This window comes from Myodes glareolus, chromosome 9 (assembly GCF_982192425.1).
Source record: "Myodes glareolus chromosome 9, mMyoGla1.1, whole genome shotgun sequence".
In the NCBI taxonomy this organism is placed as follows: domain Eukaryota; kingdom Metazoa; phylum Chordata; class Mammalia; order Rodentia; family Cricetidae; genus Myodes; species Myodes glareolus.
In genome coordinates, this window is record NC_142034.1 from 27,475,575 (window position 1) to 27,496,077 (window position 20,503).

The following is a 20,503-nucleotide window of genomic DNA, read 5'->3' on the forward strand; positions in this document are numbered from 1 at the left end:
TTCTCTGAAAATAACTGCGATGGTGTTTTCATGATGCTCCTCTACTGCTTATCTTTAACACAGCAATCTGATAGTGCTTTGTTTTACATCAGTCTTCCTGAAGCATAACTTTGAAGAGCATGGCATGCAGCAATATTTACCAAGTACTTTAAGCAGTTTATTTTAGAAATTTGAGGAAAATTTTAGACCAGGAAAGAAAATCCTAAATAAAGGAAAAGGTTTCTGTTGTAAATTTTTCCTGTGTGTCCTGTACAGGGAGATACGACGAGCATCTTCTTTTTACTGCTGGACTGTGTTCTTGGAGGAGGGCACTAGAGTCAGAGCCTTTGTACATGCTAGGCAGATGCGCCGTTATTGAGCCACTTCTCTAGCCTGATGAAAGCTCTTAAATTTTAAACAGCCTGCATTTACATGATTGCTCTTGCATTTCCAGCAAACCTTTTTTATTGTCTTTTTTGTGTGGCTGCATATAACTTTTTATGGATAACAAAGAATTCAGTTGAGTAAGATAAAATAAAAACCCAAAACACCTGTGATCAAGGAGTTTGCATTCTCATGGGGGAACTTTTGAATTAATAAGTAAATATAGGTTTATGCCATGATAAATACCATGAAAAGCACCAAGGTGGGAGTGGCATACTGTTTTTACTATAGGAGGTCAAGCCAAGAAAGCCCTCCCTGAGATTGGTATGCATTCTAGAACATGGGTGGTGTCAGAGGAGTAGAGATAGCTAAGAAGGCATAGTAAATGCAGTGGCCATGAGCTGGAGATAGACTGTTGGGCTTGAAAGTAGGTTGTGTAACTGGAGCATGATAGGAAATGAAGAAGCAGGATTGAGATCATAAAGGCCTGTAGACCTTAGCATAAGGATTACATTTTTATTCTGATGACAGTAGAAACATTTGGAGGGTTCTGCAGAGAAGAGATAGTCATTGAAACAACCATTGTGGAGAATGGCTGGAGAAGAAAGAGATGAGACAGGATAGATGGATTGGAAGCTATCTTAGAGGTTCTTGCAGGAAATGGTTGCTTGGACTGTTGTGGTGTTGGTAAACTTCTAAGAACAGATTGGAATCAGGATATGTTTTGAAGGGGAGCAAGATAGTAAGAGTTGGGCTTAATAGAGATAGGAGAAAAAGAAATGAAGGATTACATCCAAGTTTTGAATCCATCGGTTGTTGAGATGGTACCGTTTGTTGATAATGGAGAGCAGTGGAATGGAGCAGATGTGAGAAATATTAGTTGTCTTCTTTGAGGCTGCTAAGTGATTAACCCAGTAGGCAAGTAGATATGAGGTGTCAGTTCCGAAAGGGTGAAACTGAAATTAATGAGAGCTAAGGATTTCTCTGGGGTCTTCTGTCTACAGTGTTGTGTTTGACTTGAATTCAGGTTTTCCCCTCTCTCCTTTCCTTCAAGCCCCCTCCCATCCCCTTTCTTAGTCCTCAAGGCAGGATCTAATCTCCTTTTATGCTGCATAGGCTTGTGTTAAATTCCTCTAAGCTGTCTCAAGCTGTTTGCTAACTAAGACTATGGGCAAATGTTACTGTGCCCATCCTGAACCCAGATTTTTCTGATATTTTCTTCATACTTGCTCACTCACCTTGTACTTCTTCACAGTTTCTTATCAGCATAGTGAAAGAATTTCAGGCCAGAGCCATTATTCCTACTGAAAGTCTCAACTTTACAACATTTAGCTTTGATCATTTCTCTTCTTTGATATCTAGTGGCTGAGAAAGCACTGTGTGAGCCTTGTCTCACATCTTTCTGATAGAAATAGAAATAATCAATAATAAGAGTACTTTACTTTAAAAGAGTAGTGCAAATACAAGTGATTATCACAAATTCTTATGCTTTAAGTATATGTAGTCTTAGAAGCAGGTGAATTTATTGACATTGTTGATGGTTGCAGGTGAGAGCACAGAGCCGGGATAAGCAGATAGAAGAAAGGATGCTGTCCCACAGGCAAGATGACAACAACAGGCATGCAACCAGGCACCAGGTATGGGCCTTGTGAAAGCTCTGGCCAGCCACAGTTTGAGGTCTGTCTTTTTGGATCTCCTTTGCCCCATAACTGTCTTTATAGGCAAATTCATGCCTCTTGTTTCCCATGGCGCATCAAAATCACTGGTCTTTCAGACATCAACTTGAAATCATGTTTGGCTTTCAACTAGTAATTTTTCATAAAGCATATAACGTTTTTCTCATAAGTGGAGGACTCAAGCTATTTATAATAATAGTAACAGTAGTAGTAGTATAAAAATTTGTGGTTATTTGAAAGGTTACATTGCATTTCCATTTCCTTATTTCGCATCCTTATTTTAAACCATTGTGGTTGGCTTCCAAACACCTTTGACTTTGCTGGCATATTTTCAACAGCACCAGTGGCATTTCCTCAGTATTTGACACTTGTCAGTTGTGCCAGTTTTTACTTCTGCTTTTCTGTGATTTTCAGAAAGCATCCTTGTTTTGTCCTAATCTCCCACTCTGAACATTCAGGCCGCATAGACTGTGCTTAATTCCTTGCTTCTTCCTAAAGGACTTTGATCTTTCTGAGAACTCTGTATCATTACCACGAAGAGATTACATATATATCCTTCAAGGCTTCAAGCAAGTCTTAGCTCTTGTAAGAATTCTTCTAAGACCATCTTCTGCAATCAGTAACTCTTTCTCTGTATTCTTTTCATATACTTTCTTCCAAATGTCAGCCTTTGTAAAGTATTAGTCATAGCTGTCATCTAAGTATCTGTTTAATTGTAAATGACTAGCAGAGGAGTCACAGTGGTAAGAAAGACAGTTGATTCTCTCATTAGCTGTGTTGTCCTGGCAGGCCAGCTATGAAACTTCATGAATAGTGCCCATATGTCAGGGTAGTCATCTAACGTGTATATGGTATCTGACCTCAGTGCTTGGCAGGCAAAAGCAGTATGTAACTCATCCTTATCCTTTTTGATGCTGTCATAGGTTTTATTTTTGCTGTTTTTTTTTAATGCCATTATTGATGGAACATTAAGTAATAGTACTTAAAATCAATATTTGTACAGTGAAAATGATCTTTATTTTTATTTTGGTAGAGATTTCCATCTAATTTTAGTTTTTTGATGGGAATTTTGATATATAGCCCTTATAGGCCTGGAACTGGCTGTGTAGACCATACTGGCCTGGAATTTACAGCAATCATTCTGCTTCTGTTGGGAATATAAACATGAATTATAATGCTCCTGCCTCCTCCTTCATGACTTCACACTTCGTTCATATTAATTAAAATAAATTTGCATTCCCAAAAGGGTAGTAAGAACATTGGTTTGAATGGTAAAAGAATCTACCAATTTAGGATTATAAAATTAGCATATTATTAACTGTGTGGTGGTACTGTTCCTGGCAGTTGTTTTTTGTTTTTTGTTTTTTTTTTCTTCTTTAGAAAAAGTTTTTTTTTTTCTTTTTTTAAAGAAAAGCTCAGTATTATTGGTGGCCCATGCCTCTAATCCCAGCACACTAGAGACTGAGAAAGAGAAAGAAGGATTGGCCGCCAGGGCTGTGTAGAGAAGACCCTTTCTTTCTTTTTAAAAAAACAAAAAACAAAAACCTGACATGGTAGATTGGATTTGTAATCCCAGCATTTGGGAGATAGAAGCAAGAACAGAGGTTCCAGGTTTGGAGGCCCCCTTGGGTTTCATGAAATCTTGGAAAGGGAAAAAAAAAAAAACTTAAAAGAAATTTTGGTGTTTTGAAACTTATCTTCATAATGAATTTTCTAGCTAGCTTCTCTGTTCTGTTTTTCTTTTAGGCACCAACAGAAAGACAGCTGCGATATAAGGAAAAGGTGGCTGAACTCAGGAAGAAAAGGAATTCTGGACTGAGCAAAGAGCAGAAGGAGAAATATATGGTGAGAAGAAAATCCAGTACTTTCTTAACCTGAACCCCACCCTCACACATGAGCCTAAGCATCTGCCTTTCATATTATGTAGTTATTTCCTATAAGGGAATCCAGTGAATTCTGAGGGGTTCTTTTATGTCACTCAGTGACCTGCCCCAAGTTGGAGCTGTTGAGTGGAGACAAAGGGGCTTATACAGATGAAACAGGAGTTTATGTTTTTGGACATTCCATCCCCTAGGCCTTGGGGATGCAGCTCAGTTGGTAGAATCACTTCACTGTAGTTTTAAGTAAAAACGTTTAAGGAGATGTGACTCTGTAATCCCACTGCTCTGAAGGCTGAGGCAAGATGATGAGCTCCAGGCCTACCTGGCTACCAAGTGAGTTCCAGGTCAGCCTTAGCAGTCTAGCAAGACCCCGTCTCCAAGTGAAAAATGAAGGGCTTGTCATATATATCAAAGTGACCTGGGTTCAATCTGCATACTGGGTGAGGGGAGCAAATTTGCCTACTAGAAGAAATACTGATGACATTAGAAATGTCCGTGTATAATAAGATATTTAGGGGCTAGAGATACAGCTGAGCACCAGAGCACTAACTTTGAATATAATATGCATTTTATAGTAAAAATTAGAAATAGCATACAGAAGATTAATCTACCTAAAAATAGCCACAATTAACATTTTTTGAAGTTTCTAGTTTTCTATATTGTAACTACGTAATTTGTCATTTTCATTATATGTCATATGCCATAGCACCTAGTTTTCTGTCTTTTCACTTGAAGATCTTTAACTAATGTCTTTATGGTAAAATCTTCAAACGTTTTCTGCATAAAGTATAGCCAGGCAGTGATGATGAACACTTTTAATCCCAGCACTTGGGAGACAGAGGCAGGCAGATCTCTTGAGTTTGAGGCCAGCCTGGTCTACAGCCAGGGCTACACAGAGTAACCTTGTTTCCAATATGTGTGGGGTGTGTGTGTGTGTGTGTGTGTGTGTGTGTGTGTGTGTGTGTGTGTGTAGCTTTTTAGGTAACAATTTATTTTTACTGAAAATGTATTAGTACTTGTTTTCTGCTGAAATATAGCCAGACATAGTAGTTTGTCCAGAGACCAACCTGGGCATCATAACATGACCCTGTTTTGAAAACAAAACAAAGGAAAGGAAAGTCAGGAGTGATGACTCACACCTGCAGGAAGGCCATGAGTTTGAGGACAATGTGGGCCACAAAGTGATATCTAAGACATCCTGGACTATAGAATGAAACCCTGTCTTGGAAAAAAAATGAAGAGAGATCAAAAATTAGAGAATATTTCCAGTAAAAATTACTCACCCAAGATACTGCGTATTAGTAACGTGTTGTTATGTGTTCTCTTGATCTTTTTCTGAATATTTTTTTTCTTCATAGAATTAGAATGCTATTCTACTTTGTCTTTAGAATAGGTAACAAATGTATGATTTGTTAGTTGTAGCTAAACTTACTGAGAATCTGTAACTAAACACATGCAGTGTTTTGTTTTTCGAGATAGGGTTTCTCTGTAGCTTTGGACACTATCCTGGAACTAGCTAGCCTGCCTCTGTCTCCTGAGTGCTGGGATTAAAGGTGTGTGCCACCACTACCTGGCAACACATTTAGTTTTATGGATGAGGTGGAGGTGTCTGGTAGTGGACTTACCCGGTCAGGATGCATGCTTGTGCATGCTTATTTTTTGTTTGTAAGTTAAGTAGAGTTGTGGAAGTACAATGATGTGATTCACTGAGAGACTTTGATACACTATTCTTCACCCAGGTGGAGTCCTATAGGATGGATCTGTTCACTCTGGGAAAGGGCTTAGGAAATGGACCTTCAATTTAATACAGGTAGAAAGAGCATATAATGTAAAAGCTCTTGAGCTGTTTAACTTTACAGACATCTGCTTTTCACTAGCTTGAGATATGTTATTTGGATCCTTCCTGATTTTAAAAATGCTAGATAGAAATTTTTCTTGTTGCTGAGTGGTGGTGGTGCATGCCTTTAATCCCAGTACTTGGGAGGCAGAGACAGGCGAATCTCTGAGTTTGAGACCAATCTGGTCTACAGAGTCAGTTCCAGAAAAGCCAGAGCGACACAGAAACTCTGTTTCAAAAAACCAAAAAAGAACTTTTTCTTGCTGCTTATTTTTTTCTTTTGAGATAGGGTCTCGTGGCACATACTTGCCTTGGACTTGCTAGTCTGTGGCCAAGTCCGGCCTGAAACTGATTATACACTTCCTGAATTCTGGGATTACAGGCCTGTGACACTGCCCCTGGCTAATTTGTCTTTGTATTTTGGTCTGGGGAAGTGGCTCAGTTGATTGAGTGTTTGCCTAGTGTGTAGTACATGCCAGATTTGATTCCCCAGCACTGTGACATACTTGTAATTCCAGCACTTGGGAAGTGAGGTCCTATCTCAAAAAGAAAGAAAAGGGGGAAGGTGCATTGACATTTTCAAAGTAGAAGAACTCAGTAATACTTAGAACCTAGACTTTAAGTCACAGAGTCCAAATTTCAAAAAGCTTCAACAGATTGACTCAGTTTAGCCATAGGAAATGTTCATAGGGTGAGTACTTTCTTCAGATGCTGATGTGTTTGTTAAATGTGGGATATTCTTCCTGGGGTGAATCTTCCACTTCTGGCAACTCCCATTGCTTCTTTTCTGGGGGAGGTGGAGCCTAGAGTGGAGAGAAGAGGACTAGAACCAGGTTTAAAAGAGAAGGCTTCCTCCTCCACCACCATCCTTCCAGGGCAAGAATACTCATAGTGACCAGCTTGGTCAGGTTTGAAATTATTTTTAATTTTTCTTGATGTTTAGCAAGACATTGTTAGAGGTTCTAGCTGTGCACTTGGGCTAGGGTTGTAACATGGGAGCCTTGTTACAGTCAATGAGGTTGTGTCAGGAGGAGTTTCCTAAGGACTACTAGTCCAGCTGCCCTCCTTGCTGCAAGGTTTCCTTCCAGGAAGCATCTTCAAGGACTAAGTTTTAGAGGATCTGCTTACTTGTCAGGGATTATCACCAGCTCTAGGATTCTAACATCTCTGGTGCCTCCTGGGGGCTGCTGTCCTTTTGTTGAGATCCATAGGGTGAGTAGGGGCAGCCTCTGACACTGACCTGTTACCAGTTGCCTGAGCTTAGTTCCCCACACCCAGTGTTTAAGTCCTTTGTAAATAGTTTCTAGTTCAGCTTGGTATCTATGGAAATGAAATGAACCAAGTTCTACAGATAGTATCACCCTGGTTATTTTTCCTAGGAACACAGACAGACCTATGGGAACACTCGGGAGCCTCTCTTGGAAAATCTGACAAGCGAATATGACTTAGATCTTTTCCGAAGAGCACAAGCCCGGGCTTCTGAGGATTTGGTGAGTATGAAGAACCCCAAAGTGAGGGGAGGAGCCTTATGAAGAGCCCTTAGAACTGCCAAGAAAGGTGATTGGCAACCAGTCTGATGGGAGTTGGGTATTCCACTGCTTCATCTCTGTCCATCACAGCCTGTCTTTAGAGATAGTCTTCCCATTTCCATGGAAAACACATCACCCTTTTCTCATCCCGTTTTCTTAAATTTTTTCTCTTATCTCCCTCAACTGGAAGATTCAGTTTGACTTGAGGTAGTGAGGCTAGTTAAAACTCTGGGTGCTCTTTTGTCTTGGTTGGATAAAATTAACAATTCTGAGAACCTCAGAACTTGAAAGGCTGCAGCCTTTTGTAGGGTTTCTTTTTATTTCAATACATTTACCCTAGAAGTATAAAAATAATAGTGAAGGAAAGTGGCAAGGAAGAATACAATCGATAGTTTACTGAATTCATTGATTTTTGATAAGGAGGGGAATCTCATCTTGCTGTCCATTCTAGGCTCATGCCATGCTCCCACTGATTATAGATGCACTCTATCCTTGCAGAAATGCCCTTTTTTGTTTGCTTTTGATAGAGTTTTCTTTCATATACTTGTGACTGGCTTAGAATTCACTTATACTGGCTACTGTTTCTACTGCTAAGATTTCAGGCATGTTCAACTATGTGTCACCTAGACAGAATTTTTAATAGTTTTATCAACTGTGATTTTACAACTGTGATAAACAAATTAAATGTGCTCAGAGAAATTTAGTTTGTAGTGTTAATTTCATCTCCACTCCTTCCTTTTATTATATCAGTTGCAGGAGGCAGGTTTTGGTGACTGTCCTCTGACCTCTATTTGCATTTACATACACACAATAAATTAGAAATTAATTTTAAAAATTTAAAACAAATGGTAGTTTGTGCTTATCAGGGATCCAAGAACCCTGGGCTCTCTCTCCAGCACCACGCAACTCAGTGTGATGGTGCACACCTTTAATTGCAGCATCTGAAAATGAAGGCAGAAGAGCTAAAATACAAGAGACTTCTTTTTTTTATTGTACGATTCTGGGCAGTATAGCTGGCAAGTTTTCTGTGTGAACCACCTGATATTCCATGTTTAGGTAACTCTCATTAGTGTCTGTCTCATGGATAGAGACCAATCTAGCTGATTATTTTATAGTTTAGCCACTGGCCTAACCATAGTCTTTTAAGAACAAGGATAATAGGAACTCTAGATGGCTCAGTGGCTAAGAACACTCGCTATTTTTGCAGAGAGCTGTGTTCGGTTCCTAGCACCCACCTGATGACTATAGTCACCTATAACTCCCAATTTCAGGCATCTGATGTCCTTTTTTCTGATATCTGCAGACACTAGGCACGCGTGTAGTGCACATATATGTATGCAAACAGCATCCATACACATTATATAGATAAAAAATCTAATTTTAAAATCAAAGCTAAGGAATCCTAATTCTTACTTGTTTTGGATAATTTCTTACTGCTTTGGTGTCTTCTTGGCAATAGGAGAAGTTAAGGCTTCAAGGCCAAATAACAGAGGGGAGCAATATGATTAAAACAATTGCTTTTGGGCGCTATGAGCTGGATACTTGGTACCATTCTCCCTATCCTGAAGAATATGCACGGCTGGGACGTCTCTACATGTGTGAATTCTGCTTAAAATACATGAAGAGCCAAACAATACTCCGCCGACACATGGTAGGTTTTTTTTGAGTTCTACTGCTGTGTCCATGGACACAAGGGTGATGTTACAGGATTTCCCAATTTTGTCCTGGAGATGACATCTCCCAAGTTGTAGCAATTGAGTGGAGACTTAAGGAATTGAAAGTTACATTTCAGAGTGGCCCTCTGTCAGGGCCACTGCTGCCAGGCACCTTAATTACATCCTGTCTACAAACATCTTTTTTCTCTTTCCAGTCTTTTGTTTTCTTCCTCAGAATATGAATTACCTCTCCCTATAGTATGTGTTTGCCCAAATTCCAAAAAAAAAAAAAAACATATATTTCATTAGCTAAGGCAGGACGGACAGTGTAACTCATATTTTAGGTGGAGGGTGTCTATGGAATGTGTGTTGAATGAATGTATATACAAGAGACATCCACTTGGAATGGATGATGAAAGTAACAGAATTGGTTGATAGTTTGTGTTTCTGAATGTTGTTTGTATTAAAATAGGAAAGGATGTGCACACCTTGGTCTAGTGAATTATATGAGTATAAAAATCGAATTTCAGGAAATAGAAGCTTGTTTGCATTCCCATTGTGTCAGGTGTAACCACTTGTAATCACAGCCTTTTTAGCTGGCTAATGTTTTCAACAAATAGCTGTTGTATTGGTTTAGTTATCATGGAAAAAACCAGCAGGAGTAAGTGTAGCAGGCTTTCTTGGATCTCCAGTCCCCAGATCAGAACATGGAGACTTATTATTAGTTATGAATGCTCAGCCTTAGTTTAGCTTATCCCACTAGCTCTTATAACTTACTTTAACTTGTCTCTCTTCCTCTCTGTTTTTTCCTGGGGCTTTTTACCTTTCATTCTATGTGTTCTACTTTCTTGCTTCCTTCATGTCTGGCTGACTGGTGGCTGCCTTGCTGGCTGGTTCGTAGTGTCTTCTCTCTTTCTCCCGCATTCTTTCCTCAAGCCTGGATTCCTCTTCCTGCTTATTTTCTCTGCCTGCCAGCCCCACCTGTTCCTTGACTGCCTAGCAATTGGCCTGTTAGCTTTTTATTAGACCAGTCAGGTGTCTTAGGCAGGCAAGGTAAAACAAAAGTACCACATCTGTACAAAGTTAAACAAATATTCTATTCCTTAGAAGTAAGGCGAGTAGATAGGAGCATAGATGGAACTTTGAAACAATTCCAGTTAATAAATTGTTGAGTTGGGCATTGGTGACACACGCCTTTAATCCCAGCACTTGGGAGGCAGAGGCAGGCGGATCTCTGTGAGTTTGAGGCCAGCCTGGTCTACAAAGCGAGTTCCAGGACAACCAGAACTGTTACACAGAGAAACCCTGTCTTGAAAAACAAGCAAATAAATGAATTTTTGAAATTCTATGAAAATTAGAACATGTTGTCTATGCCTAAAACAGACACACACACAGGCTTGAGCGCCTGCCTCTGCTAGGGAGGGAATGCAACCCCATGCTTACTGGGTAAGTACTATACAATATACTGTACCATTGAGCTACTTTCCCAAACCTGGAACATAATTCTTTTAAGGTGTGTATATAATGTTTGTTTCAGATAGGATCTTTAGCTCAAGCTAGCCTCAAACTTGTAGCTGTTTTCCTATCTCTGTCTCTTGAGTACTTATATTACCAGTGTGCACCAACCATCCAGTGGATCTTTATTCTTAAGTTGTCAAAAAGATGTAGTAAATTGTTTAATAAGAGTTTTTCTATATGTGTGAATATGTATGTGTGTGTATGTATGCAGATGTGTGCACATGTGAATACGTACTATGGCATACATGTGAAGATGATAGAACAACTTGTGGGAGTCAGTTCCCTCTTGCTATGTAAGTTCCCAGAATTGAATCTTAGTCATCATGCTTGGCAGCAAACACCTGTGCTAGCTTGGAACTTTTCACCGGCAGAGTATGAGACCTTACCTTGCTGCCTAAGATACTGGGTACTAGCCCCAGCACCATGAATTGAACATTTTGAGAATAAGAAAAAGGGGTTACTTTGGAGCCAAGTGCCTTCCAGCTTCCTGTTTATTTGCCAGGCCTTTTACCTGTTAAAATAAGCCATAGAAGGGATTTCTCTTTCTAGCATATGGCAGGAGGTGGGCAGATAGTGAGTGACTCGTGATTGTCATCTTTGCAGATCTATTTTCCAGGCTGAGGACAGATGAAGGTAGGACAGTACTGGTAAAGGTGAGCATAGCATACTTAGCAACACTAAGCTGCTAGAATAAGCTGCTTAAGAATTTCCTGTTAGCATGAGACATTTTATTGTAAGCAAGGATATTCTTATTAATCTGGCTTTTACGTTGTCGGTGATTTAATATCTTGGACTGAGATAATGCCAAAAATAATCCAGAAAACTTGAACCAGACAGCCAAAGTAATGCCATTGATATGTTGCAACAGCTTAAGAAGGCTTTAACTTTTCAGAAAATGATTGATTTCACTGTCCTCAAGTGTGTTCAGCTGTCCATTAACTCAGCCAATTTTAACCCGCAGTTCCTTTTCCCTCTTGAGGAACAGGGTTGTAGGAAAATCTGATTGCTTCATGTGTGCTCCATTTTCTTGTAGGCCAAGTGTGTGTGGAAACACCCCCCTGGTGATGAGATATACCGCAAAGGCTCCATCTCTGTGTTTGAAGTAGATGGCAAGAAAAACAAGGTAAAAAGTAGTGACTTGAGAGAAAGATGCTAGTGGCAAGCATTGATGGGGTTCCAAAGGATTGTTTTATCTTCACAAAACGTTTGTGTGGAACTAGGGTTTAGTTCTGTTTCAAGATAGTGCTAGTACGGTCATTCTTTTAGGCTTTGCTTTGGATATTTTCTAAACTCTTCTGGTCATTGGCTCTTTCTCTGTTTCCAGATCTACTGCCAAAACCTGTGCCTTTTGGCGAAGCTTTTTCTGGACCATAAGACGTTATACTATGATGTAGAACCTTTCCTGTTCTACGTTATGACAGAAGCAGACAATACCGGCTGTCACCTGATTGGATATTTTTCTAAGGTCAGCAGGATCCTGGTGATTTAGAAGCTTAACAACCACAGCAGCATTATGGGTATTGGCGTTAGAGAACTCAGATCTCTGATGGGGAAGCAGACAGTGGTGATAGGCTTCTTGTAAACTAAAGAAAGGCAAGCATTACACATGCACTACAGGTAGCTGTGTGAAAGTATTCTGTTCAGGCTCTTCCTTTGTCACCCAGGCTTGCCAGGAATTGTTATGCAGCCTAAATTCACTCCAAACCCAGGCCCAGGACAGTCTTCCTGCCTCAACCTTCAAAGGCCTGGGATTACAGATGTGAGCCAAGACACCTGGCTAGTGCTGTTATTAGAAGGTTCTAGTTTTATTTGTTTTATGCTTATGGATTGGAGCTATTAATTACTGGCCTGGACCCTCCCTGTAAACTTAAAACACATCCAGCAGCCGAAGCACCTCTTCTGGCTTTGCTTCCCTCTTTGTTGTTAGGTTAAAACCAGGAACGTAAACAGGGCAGTGGTGGTGCACACCTTTAATCCCAGCACTTGGGAAGCAGAGGCAGGCGGATCTCTGTGATTTCAAGGCCAGCCTAGTCTACAAAGCAAGGTCCTGGACAGGCAGGGCTGTTACACAGAGAAACCCTGTCTCCTGTCTCCAAAGAAACAAGCAAACAAACAAAAAGATGGAAGATTAGCACAATGGTCTCCAAACTGTTTCAAAAGTATTTTTGTCTACTTGTTCTCTGTTGTGTGATCCCAATCCAGATGATCCTTTAGTACCTGAGGTTGCTTGGATCTATAAAACAGAGAGAAAAAAGTACAACAGAATAGCTAGCTCCAGAATGGACTCAGAAGTATGTGATATAATTAAAGAAATTATTGGATACCCTCTACAGATAAAGCTAGGGAACTCTGAAAGAGACAGTCCTTTTGATTTCCACTTGGCTGCTTTCTGTGAGCCTACTCCTCATTTCTCCTGTGCACATGTTTATCTGACACAGCAGTGCTGTGTGCTGTACATTGAACAACAAACTAGAAATACTGTACTTCTGTACCCACATTGTCTCCTAGCAGAGAAGTGTGTGTGACAGAAGCCAGTTCTCCAGGCATGTCCTAGGTGTGAGACTAAAAGCTTTCCTTGTTAACCTACAGTTGGATAATGGTAAGACATGAGGAGTAGTGAGCACACAATGTGGGCTTGGATGGAAAGAAAAAGACTCCAGTGACCTGTAGGAGATTGTTCTTAAGTGGAATCTAATCTCAAACAGTCATATAAAGCAAGGTAAAGAACCTGAAGCTGTTTTTGTATTCATTTCACCTGAAGGACCTACAAGCTAGGTAGATGTTATGACCAAACAGATTAGACTCTACCTACATGCTATATTTTAAGGTCTAAGTTTGACTGATCAACATTTAAATGGACTGGAGCGGTTAGCACATAAAATTCAATGGGCTTTATTCCCAATGCTCACCTCTCCCTGCTCTTGTTCAGCCTTCCTCTTTTTCAGCCCCTTTCCATAATCTTTGGTTTGTATGTGGTTTCTCAGTTAATACATAGCTGATAGCATTTATTTTTCTTACGTTTTTAACTGATATAGGCCTGTTTCAATGTAAGGCTGAAAATTCATTCGATGGAAATACTTGTGTGTATTTAAAGACCCAGTTGCTCCTCTGGAGCTTGTACATTCAAGAATGATTAATCTGCAATAAACTGACTACCATAGTCATTACATATTAAACAAAAAGCAAACAAAAACAAAAACAAAAAACTATGCAAAACCAGATCCAGCTTATGGTTTTCTTTCGTTTTGTTGAGGCAGGGTCTATCTGTGTAGTCCTGGCTGGCCTAGAAGTAAGCATAGATTTACCTGATTTTATCTCCATGGTGCTGGTATTAAAGGTTACCGCAGCTGTGGTTATGGATTTTAATGTACTGTGACAACTTAATTAAAACACAATGCATTGTACAATTCATCTCTTAAACTGTTCAGGGCAATGGCTTCTAGTATAATGACAAGTTGTGACTGGTGTAATCCTCATGGTTTCCATTGTTTCAAGAAGAGACATTGCAATCTGTTCCTATTTCCTCTTTCCCCTTCCTGGCACTTCTCCTACAAATTAATGTATTCTGGATATTTATAAACAGAATCAGGTATTGTGTGATTTGGTTGTCTTTTGACCTTCCAGGGGAATTCTGTTTGGTTTCCTGTCTTTCTGATGGGCAAGCTGTCTTCTGAAACAGTGCTTCTTAGAGAGGGCTCCTAGTAGGTCATCCCAGCACTCTTGGCTTTGGCATGTTCTTGGAGTTATCTCCTTAAATTGAGCTGAGAGATCCTTAGGTTAATAGCTTTAGCCATCATGGTGTGGTAACAGCTGTCACATCCTCAAACTAACAATAATTTGATTTACAAGGCCTTATAGCCTTATTTTTTTATCTAGGATAGGGATGATTTTAGTGGTGAAACTTTTGGTCTCAGTGTCTCATGATCTGCTTGTCTGTTTTTGATTTTAGGAGAAGAATTCATTTCTCAACTACAATGTGTCCTGTATCCTCACCATGCCTCAGTATATGAGGCAGGGCTATGGCAAAATGCTCATTGATTTCAGTAAGTGATGCTGCTGAGCATCAGCTCTTCAAGGCTGGTACCCTAGGGGTGTCGTTGGGCAATTTTGATGTGTGCTCTTGATAGTTCCCACCATGTAGTGGAAGTATCCTGACAGCTAGTTAGTGAATGTACAGAGTGGGGGAATACGAACATTTACCGATGGATACAGAACCTGAAGTTGCTACTGACTTAGTAGGAGATGCAGAGAATAAAGTAAGCTCTACAGGATTATCCCATTTGAGACTGAAACAGCACATATGCGTGCCTAAGGCTTAAAGCTGTCCTTTGATGCTTGGAATTTCACTTATGTAAGCGCTTGTGGAAGTAATCCATGTATCTGATTCAGGCTTTGGGTTTTATACTCACTCTTCATTAATCATTGGTATTGGGTTTGAATTTGTCTAACCCACTAATGTGTACTTCCCATGTTAATGGGGGGAGGGGTTTTTATTACATTTGTCAGTTTGGAGGGTACATGTGGAGATCAGAGGACAACTTGCAAGAATCTTCCTCCTCCGTGTGGGTCCTGGGTTTGATCAATCAGCTTGGTGACAAGTGCCTTAATTAAACTGTGAATTTAAAATGGCTGTAAGCATTGTGCTGAAGTGATGGTCTTTACCACAGGAAGACTGATAACTGCGTGTGTTAGACACGCTCTCTACAGACATGAATTACAGTACTATGGGTAGCAAGCCTCTGAATCAACAGAATATGTGTAAGATGCTTTTAAACAGGGGGCTGGAGAAATGGCTCAGTGGTTAAGAGAACTGGCTGTTCTCCTACAGGACCCGAGTTCAGTTCCCAGCACCCACATGGCAGCTCACAACTGTCTGTAACTCCAGAATCTGACATCTTCACACAGACATACATGCACACCAATACACATAAACTAAAAATATTTTTTAAAAAAAAAAGATGTTTTTAAACAGAAAAGAACATTAGACTTAGAAAATTTTTTTTAAATATTTATTTATTTATTATGTATACAATATTCTGTCTGTGTGTATGCCTGCAGTCCAGAAGAGGGCACCAGACCCCATTACAGATGGTTGTGAGCCACCATGTGGTTGCTGGGAATTGAACTCAGGACCTTTGGAAGAGCAGGCAATGCTCTTAACCTCTGAGCCATCTCTCCAGCCCCTAGACTTAGAAAATTTGATGGCTCTGGCCAGAGGCGCTCGAGAAGCAAACTTCACTCCTGTGAGCAGTGATTCAGTATTTCTGAGTCAGCATTCCCAGTGCATAAGCACTGTGACAAACGAGAATCAGCTGTACTATCAGCATCCACGTGTTGAATTTCAGTCACAGGAAGAGTGGAGGCTTGGCTGGAGAGATGGCTCAGTGAGTAGGTAAGAGCACTGACTGCTCTTGCAGAGAGCCTAGGTTCAGTTTCTAGAACCCACACTCTAGCACTCATAGCCAACTGTAATTCTAGTTCCAGGGGATCAGATGCCCTCTTCTGGCCTCCACACATTGTGCACATACATAAACTCATACATGTAGGCAGACACCATACACGTAAAATACAAATAAATGTTTTTAAGTCTATTTTTGGTCATGAGTATATGTGATATGCCTGTGTGTATGTTCATATTGACAACCAGAAGTTGATAGTATAGTGTCTCCTCCATTATGTCTGTGTGATTTATTTATTGACAGAACATCTCTCACTAAACTGAGAACTCAATTTACTTTGACTAGTCTAGATCGCCTGCGTGCCCATCTATGCCTCCAGAAAGCTGAGGTTACTGGCAGCCACCATGTCTTGCCTACTTTTTTGAGGGTTATTGGGATCCAGACTCTTGTTTTTATGCTTACATGGAAAGTAGATACTGAGCCATTTTCCTAGCCCCTAAACATTTTGTTTTGTTTTTGTTTTTTCAAGACAAGGTTTCTCTGTAGCTTTTGGAGTCTGTCCTGAAACTAGCTCTTGTATACCAGACTGGCCTTGAACTCACAGAGATCCTCCTGCCTCTGCCTCCCGAGTAGTTCTGGGATTAAAAACGTGCGCCACCACTGCCCGGCTAAAAAAATTGTTTTAATTAATATTTAGTTAGTTTGATTATTTTGAGGCGGGTTTCTGTGTGTGACAGTTCCGCTGTCCTGGAACTCACTGTAGACTAGGATGACCTTGAACTAACAGATCTGCCTGCCTCTGCCTCCTGGGTGATTAAAGGCATGTGTCACCACTACCTGGCCATATTTTTACATTGGTGTTTATCTGTGTGAGGGCTTCAGGTGCCCTGGAAGTAGAGTCACAGACAGTTGTGAGCTGCCATGTGGGTTCTGGGAATCCAATCTGAGTTGTCTGGAAGAGCAGTTAGTGCTCTTAACCGTAAAGCCATTTCTCCAGCCCCAAGGAAAATATTTTAGACTAGACATGGTGGATTGTACATATAATGTTAACACTCCTGAGGATTATCACACTGCCAGACTGGTTTAACTTAAAAAAGAAATGATTGTTGTGTTTTGTAATGAAGTGACTTCCATCTCTGTTCTTAGCAAACACCTACAGAACCATTGCTATTAAAGCTCCTTGTGATGGTTTCCAGGGTTATCTCTAAGTGCTGGTTATAAGGCATTTAGATAGACTGTAAGTACACTTTTCCTCCACTCTTGTTTATACAAAGCCAGTATGTCTTCACCAGCCACATAGAACATCTCTGCCGAGTAGCTGGCTCTCTGGTACTGCAAAGCAGATGTCCTAAGTCTTCTGTGTTTGCAGTTTTTTGCTGTTAGGACGAGGTTTAGTGTTATGTGAAAAAGTCTGACTGACTTCCCAACACTGTGAAGGCAGAAACAATGGGGAAGATTTCACTGCAGGTTCAAGGCCAGCCTGGTCTATATATAGTATATCACAGGCCAATCTGCACCATATTGAGACCTTGTCTGAAAAAAGCTGCTCACCCAAGGGCTAGTGAGACAGCTCAGTGAATAATGGCATTTGCTGCCAAGCTTAAGTTCAGTTCCCAATACCCACACAGTAGAAGGCAAGAACTGATTCCTGCAAGTTGTTCTTTGATTTCCACATCAGCATGCATACAAAATAAGTAGACGTAATTTTTTAAGGCCCCCTCCCTAAATAAAAAGAATGAAAACCAAGTCTGTGGTTTTTTTCTTTTTTCTTGGCAGGTTATTTACTTTCCAAAGTGGAAGAGAAAGTCGGCTCTCCAGAGCGCCCCCTGTCAGACCTGGGGCTCATAAGCTACCGAAGCTACTGGAAGGAAGTGCTGCTCCGGTACCTGCACAACTTCCAAGGCAAGGAGATTTCCATCAAAGGTAGGTCACGCTTGGTGACAGTAGTAGTCCCTGTTCTGTTTGATCTGACTATGATTAGAGAGCATTGCAGAGACCCTCACTTCAGGGCTGAAGCTCCCAGAACGTTGGGTCCTGGAATGGCTGTAAAGTGGTTTCTCCCATCTGAAGTTGTTAACACTCAGTTCACGTAAAAACCAAGAAGAGGACCTGGAGAGATGGCTTAGCAGTTAAGGTCACTGGGTGCTCTTCTGGAGGAATTGGGTTCAATTCGTAGTACCCACATTGCGGCCCACAACTATATGTAACTCAGATATGTGCTCTGGAAACTCCATGAAAATGAAAGGGGGCCTTGGGAGGCATGGGTGTGGGTTCTGTGCTTCAGCTGGGATCTCAGTAGCTGCTCTGTTACAGAAATCAGCCAGGAAACAGCTGTGAATCCCGTGGACATCGTCAGCACTCTTCAAGCCCTTCAGATGCTCAAGTACTGGAAAGGCAAGCACCTAGTTTTGAAGAGACAGGTGAGAGTTCCCTCAGCTGCGGGTGGTGTCCTTAGAACTTAGCAGAGCTTGGTGGGGCTGCATTGCCCACAGTTGACTTCCTTTAAAGGGTGTGGCTGGAAGCTCCTAGCCGTGTTCCAGCTGGCAGCGAGGTCCAGGTGGCCTTTGTTTCTAAGCTTATCTCCTCCCTTGTCCTTATCAGAACTTTTGGTAAGCTCTGTGAGATCTGGCTGACAAGCTAAGCAGCTTTGTGTGGCATAACATTTCTGCCCATCCATGGGCATTCTTGTGAGTTCTAAGATTCTCATAAGTGGTTTGGGATTATTTTGTTAAATGCCACCTCATCTCATCCCCATTTTGCATTTTTAGTTACTTAACATGTAATAAGCATAAATGAATGGTTTTCAGCTCTCATTGAAGGCAGAATAGGAAGAAATAGATTAGAGAGGAAAGCAGTTTTCAAATCCAAAGATAATATCATGTTTTACTTTTAATAGATTATTGGAACCTGGGAGAATCTGTTGCTGGTCATTTTGGAATCTTTTAAAGTGTGTTAGTTCCATATATGTAATAATTGCTTCTTTTTTTTCACAGGACCTGATAGATGAATGGATAGCCAAAGAGGCCAAAAGGTCCAACTCCAATAAAACCATGGATCCAAGCTGCTTAAAATGGACCCCTCCCAAGGGCACTTAAAGTGACCTGTCATTCTGAGCCAGCGAGCCCCAACAGTAGGAATCCGTACCCTAGGGATCTGTCTGTCATTTCTGTTGCTCTTGTGATTGGCAAGTACAGTATCCTTTGGGAAGGCCACCCCCTCAGGACTGTCCTGGCTCCGACCTTCGTGTACACTGCAGACACTGGTTCTGAGGAACTGTTGTTTCGGCCTCAGTGAGGTTGCCTGGACGGATCTGTATTAGGCTCAAGTACAGATCCTCATAGCACTGACCCAGGAGTTGTGTTATGGTACTGTACCTGTCCAGTCACTGGTTCCCTCATACTCGTTAGCCCCGTGAGGTTTGTTGTGTCCTGAACTTTGTGCTAGTGCTTTTTCCTGCCTGGTTACCAGACCTCCAAACGTGGTTGCAACCGAAGGGCCCTTTCCAGTTATTCCTTACACATTCTTCGTGAAGGGCGGGGAAGAGGCAGCACTTATGAGTATATGTCTATCTCCTGGGAGAGGTCCATTCATCCTGGATTTCATCTCACTGTCACTTAATTTTTCCATTTTTGTCAAATGACTTGCCTTTGGTCAGGATCAGACTGGCCCGAGCTAGGTATTTCTAAAACGTTTCCCGGGGGATCACAGCAGCTGGTCCATGTGAATGAGACAGGGTGAAGAGGAAGAGGAGGTGATCCCATATTTTTCTCTGTGTTCACTCACGGGCACTGGGGCAGTATCTTACTGGAAGGAAGTGGGTAATTCTTTTTTCACAGTAGAAAGTACCCCCTCTTTTTATTTCCTGCCCCCTTTTATGTTGACAGTTGTCTAGTATTTTCACAGTCTTCTTTCATGCCACATGGTAGTTGATTAATTACACTGCAGATATTTCCACCTGCCTTTGCCAGTCTGGTGTAGGGCAGATAAACTTCCACATAAGTTGCACTGATTTTGTCCAGAGCTTCCTGGGAGAAGTGGAAAGTGGTTGAAAATGACTTCTGTTTCTCAGCCCATGACTCAGCAAGACAGAGTGGCCACACCACTACAGTTTGCTTCCCTTCAACAGTGCCTCCCCCTACAACAGGCTGAAGTGCTTCTGTCCCTCCAAGAACTTCATTGCCCTTTTAGAACTTGCCACCATCATCCTGTTCTCTGGTTTCCTATTTTTGGTGGTGTTAAGTGATGGAAGAAATGTTCCCTCTAATTTCTCCCTGTCCCATTATATAACCTGCTATCTTGGGGGCAGCTTTTGATGTCTGACATGTCACCCTTCCCAACTTGGTCTCCTGCAGCACTGCTGTCTTCACGTGGCACCCTCACCACAATCCTAACTCTGGTCATTTGTGCCTTTCTCTTGTCATCTCTGTACACTACTAATATCCACTGTGGGTTCGAGGGAGCTGATCTTAAGCATGTTCAGTGGCGGCTCCCCTCCAGTTTCAGTGTCACTGTTAACATTTATCCAAATGCTGTTCACTGGGGATTTTTCTTAAGGGGTAAAGGCCTTTTACAGATGCTGAACCCTTCCCCACATGTGGTAGAATGTGCTCTTCTTTATCTACTCAATAAAGCATGTTCTCTGCTCA

The 20,503-nt window shown here is 41.2% G+C and overlaps 1 protein-coding gene across 3 annotated transcripts in view; it reads left to right on the forward strand.

The window, feature by feature from the left end:
• Positions 1 to 20,503, forward strand: part of Kat7 (lysine acetyltransferase 7) — a 36,310-nt gene extending 15,807 nt beyond the window's left edge. The window contains exons 6-15 of one of the 3 annotated variants that reach the window (XM_048446966.3): positions 1,911 to 2,000; positions 3,786 to 3,884; positions 7,136 to 7,246; positions 8,745 to 8,936; positions 11,492 to 11,581; positions 11,783 to 11,923; positions 14,408 to 14,501; positions 17,634 to 17,780; positions 18,171 to 18,277; positions 18,851 to 20,503. In XM_048446966.3, coding sequence (XP_048302923.1) covers positions 1,911 to 2,000; positions 3,786 to 3,884; positions 7,136 to 7,246; positions 8,745 to 8,936; positions 11,492 to 11,581; positions 11,783 to 11,923; positions 14,408 to 14,501; positions 17,634 to 17,780; positions 18,171 to 18,277; positions 18,851 to 18,952 — 1,173 coding nt within the window. In that variant the 3' untranslated portion in view covers positions 18,953 to 20,503. The remainder of the gene's footprint in view (positions 1 to 1,910; positions 2,001 to 3,785; positions 3,885 to 7,135; positions 7,247 to 8,744; positions 8,937 to 11,491; positions 11,582 to 11,782; positions 11,924 to 14,407; positions 14,502 to 17,633; positions 17,781 to 18,170; positions 18,278 to 18,850) is intronic. The other 2 variants (XM_048446968.3, XM_048446967.3) reach the window with 2 other exon arrangements.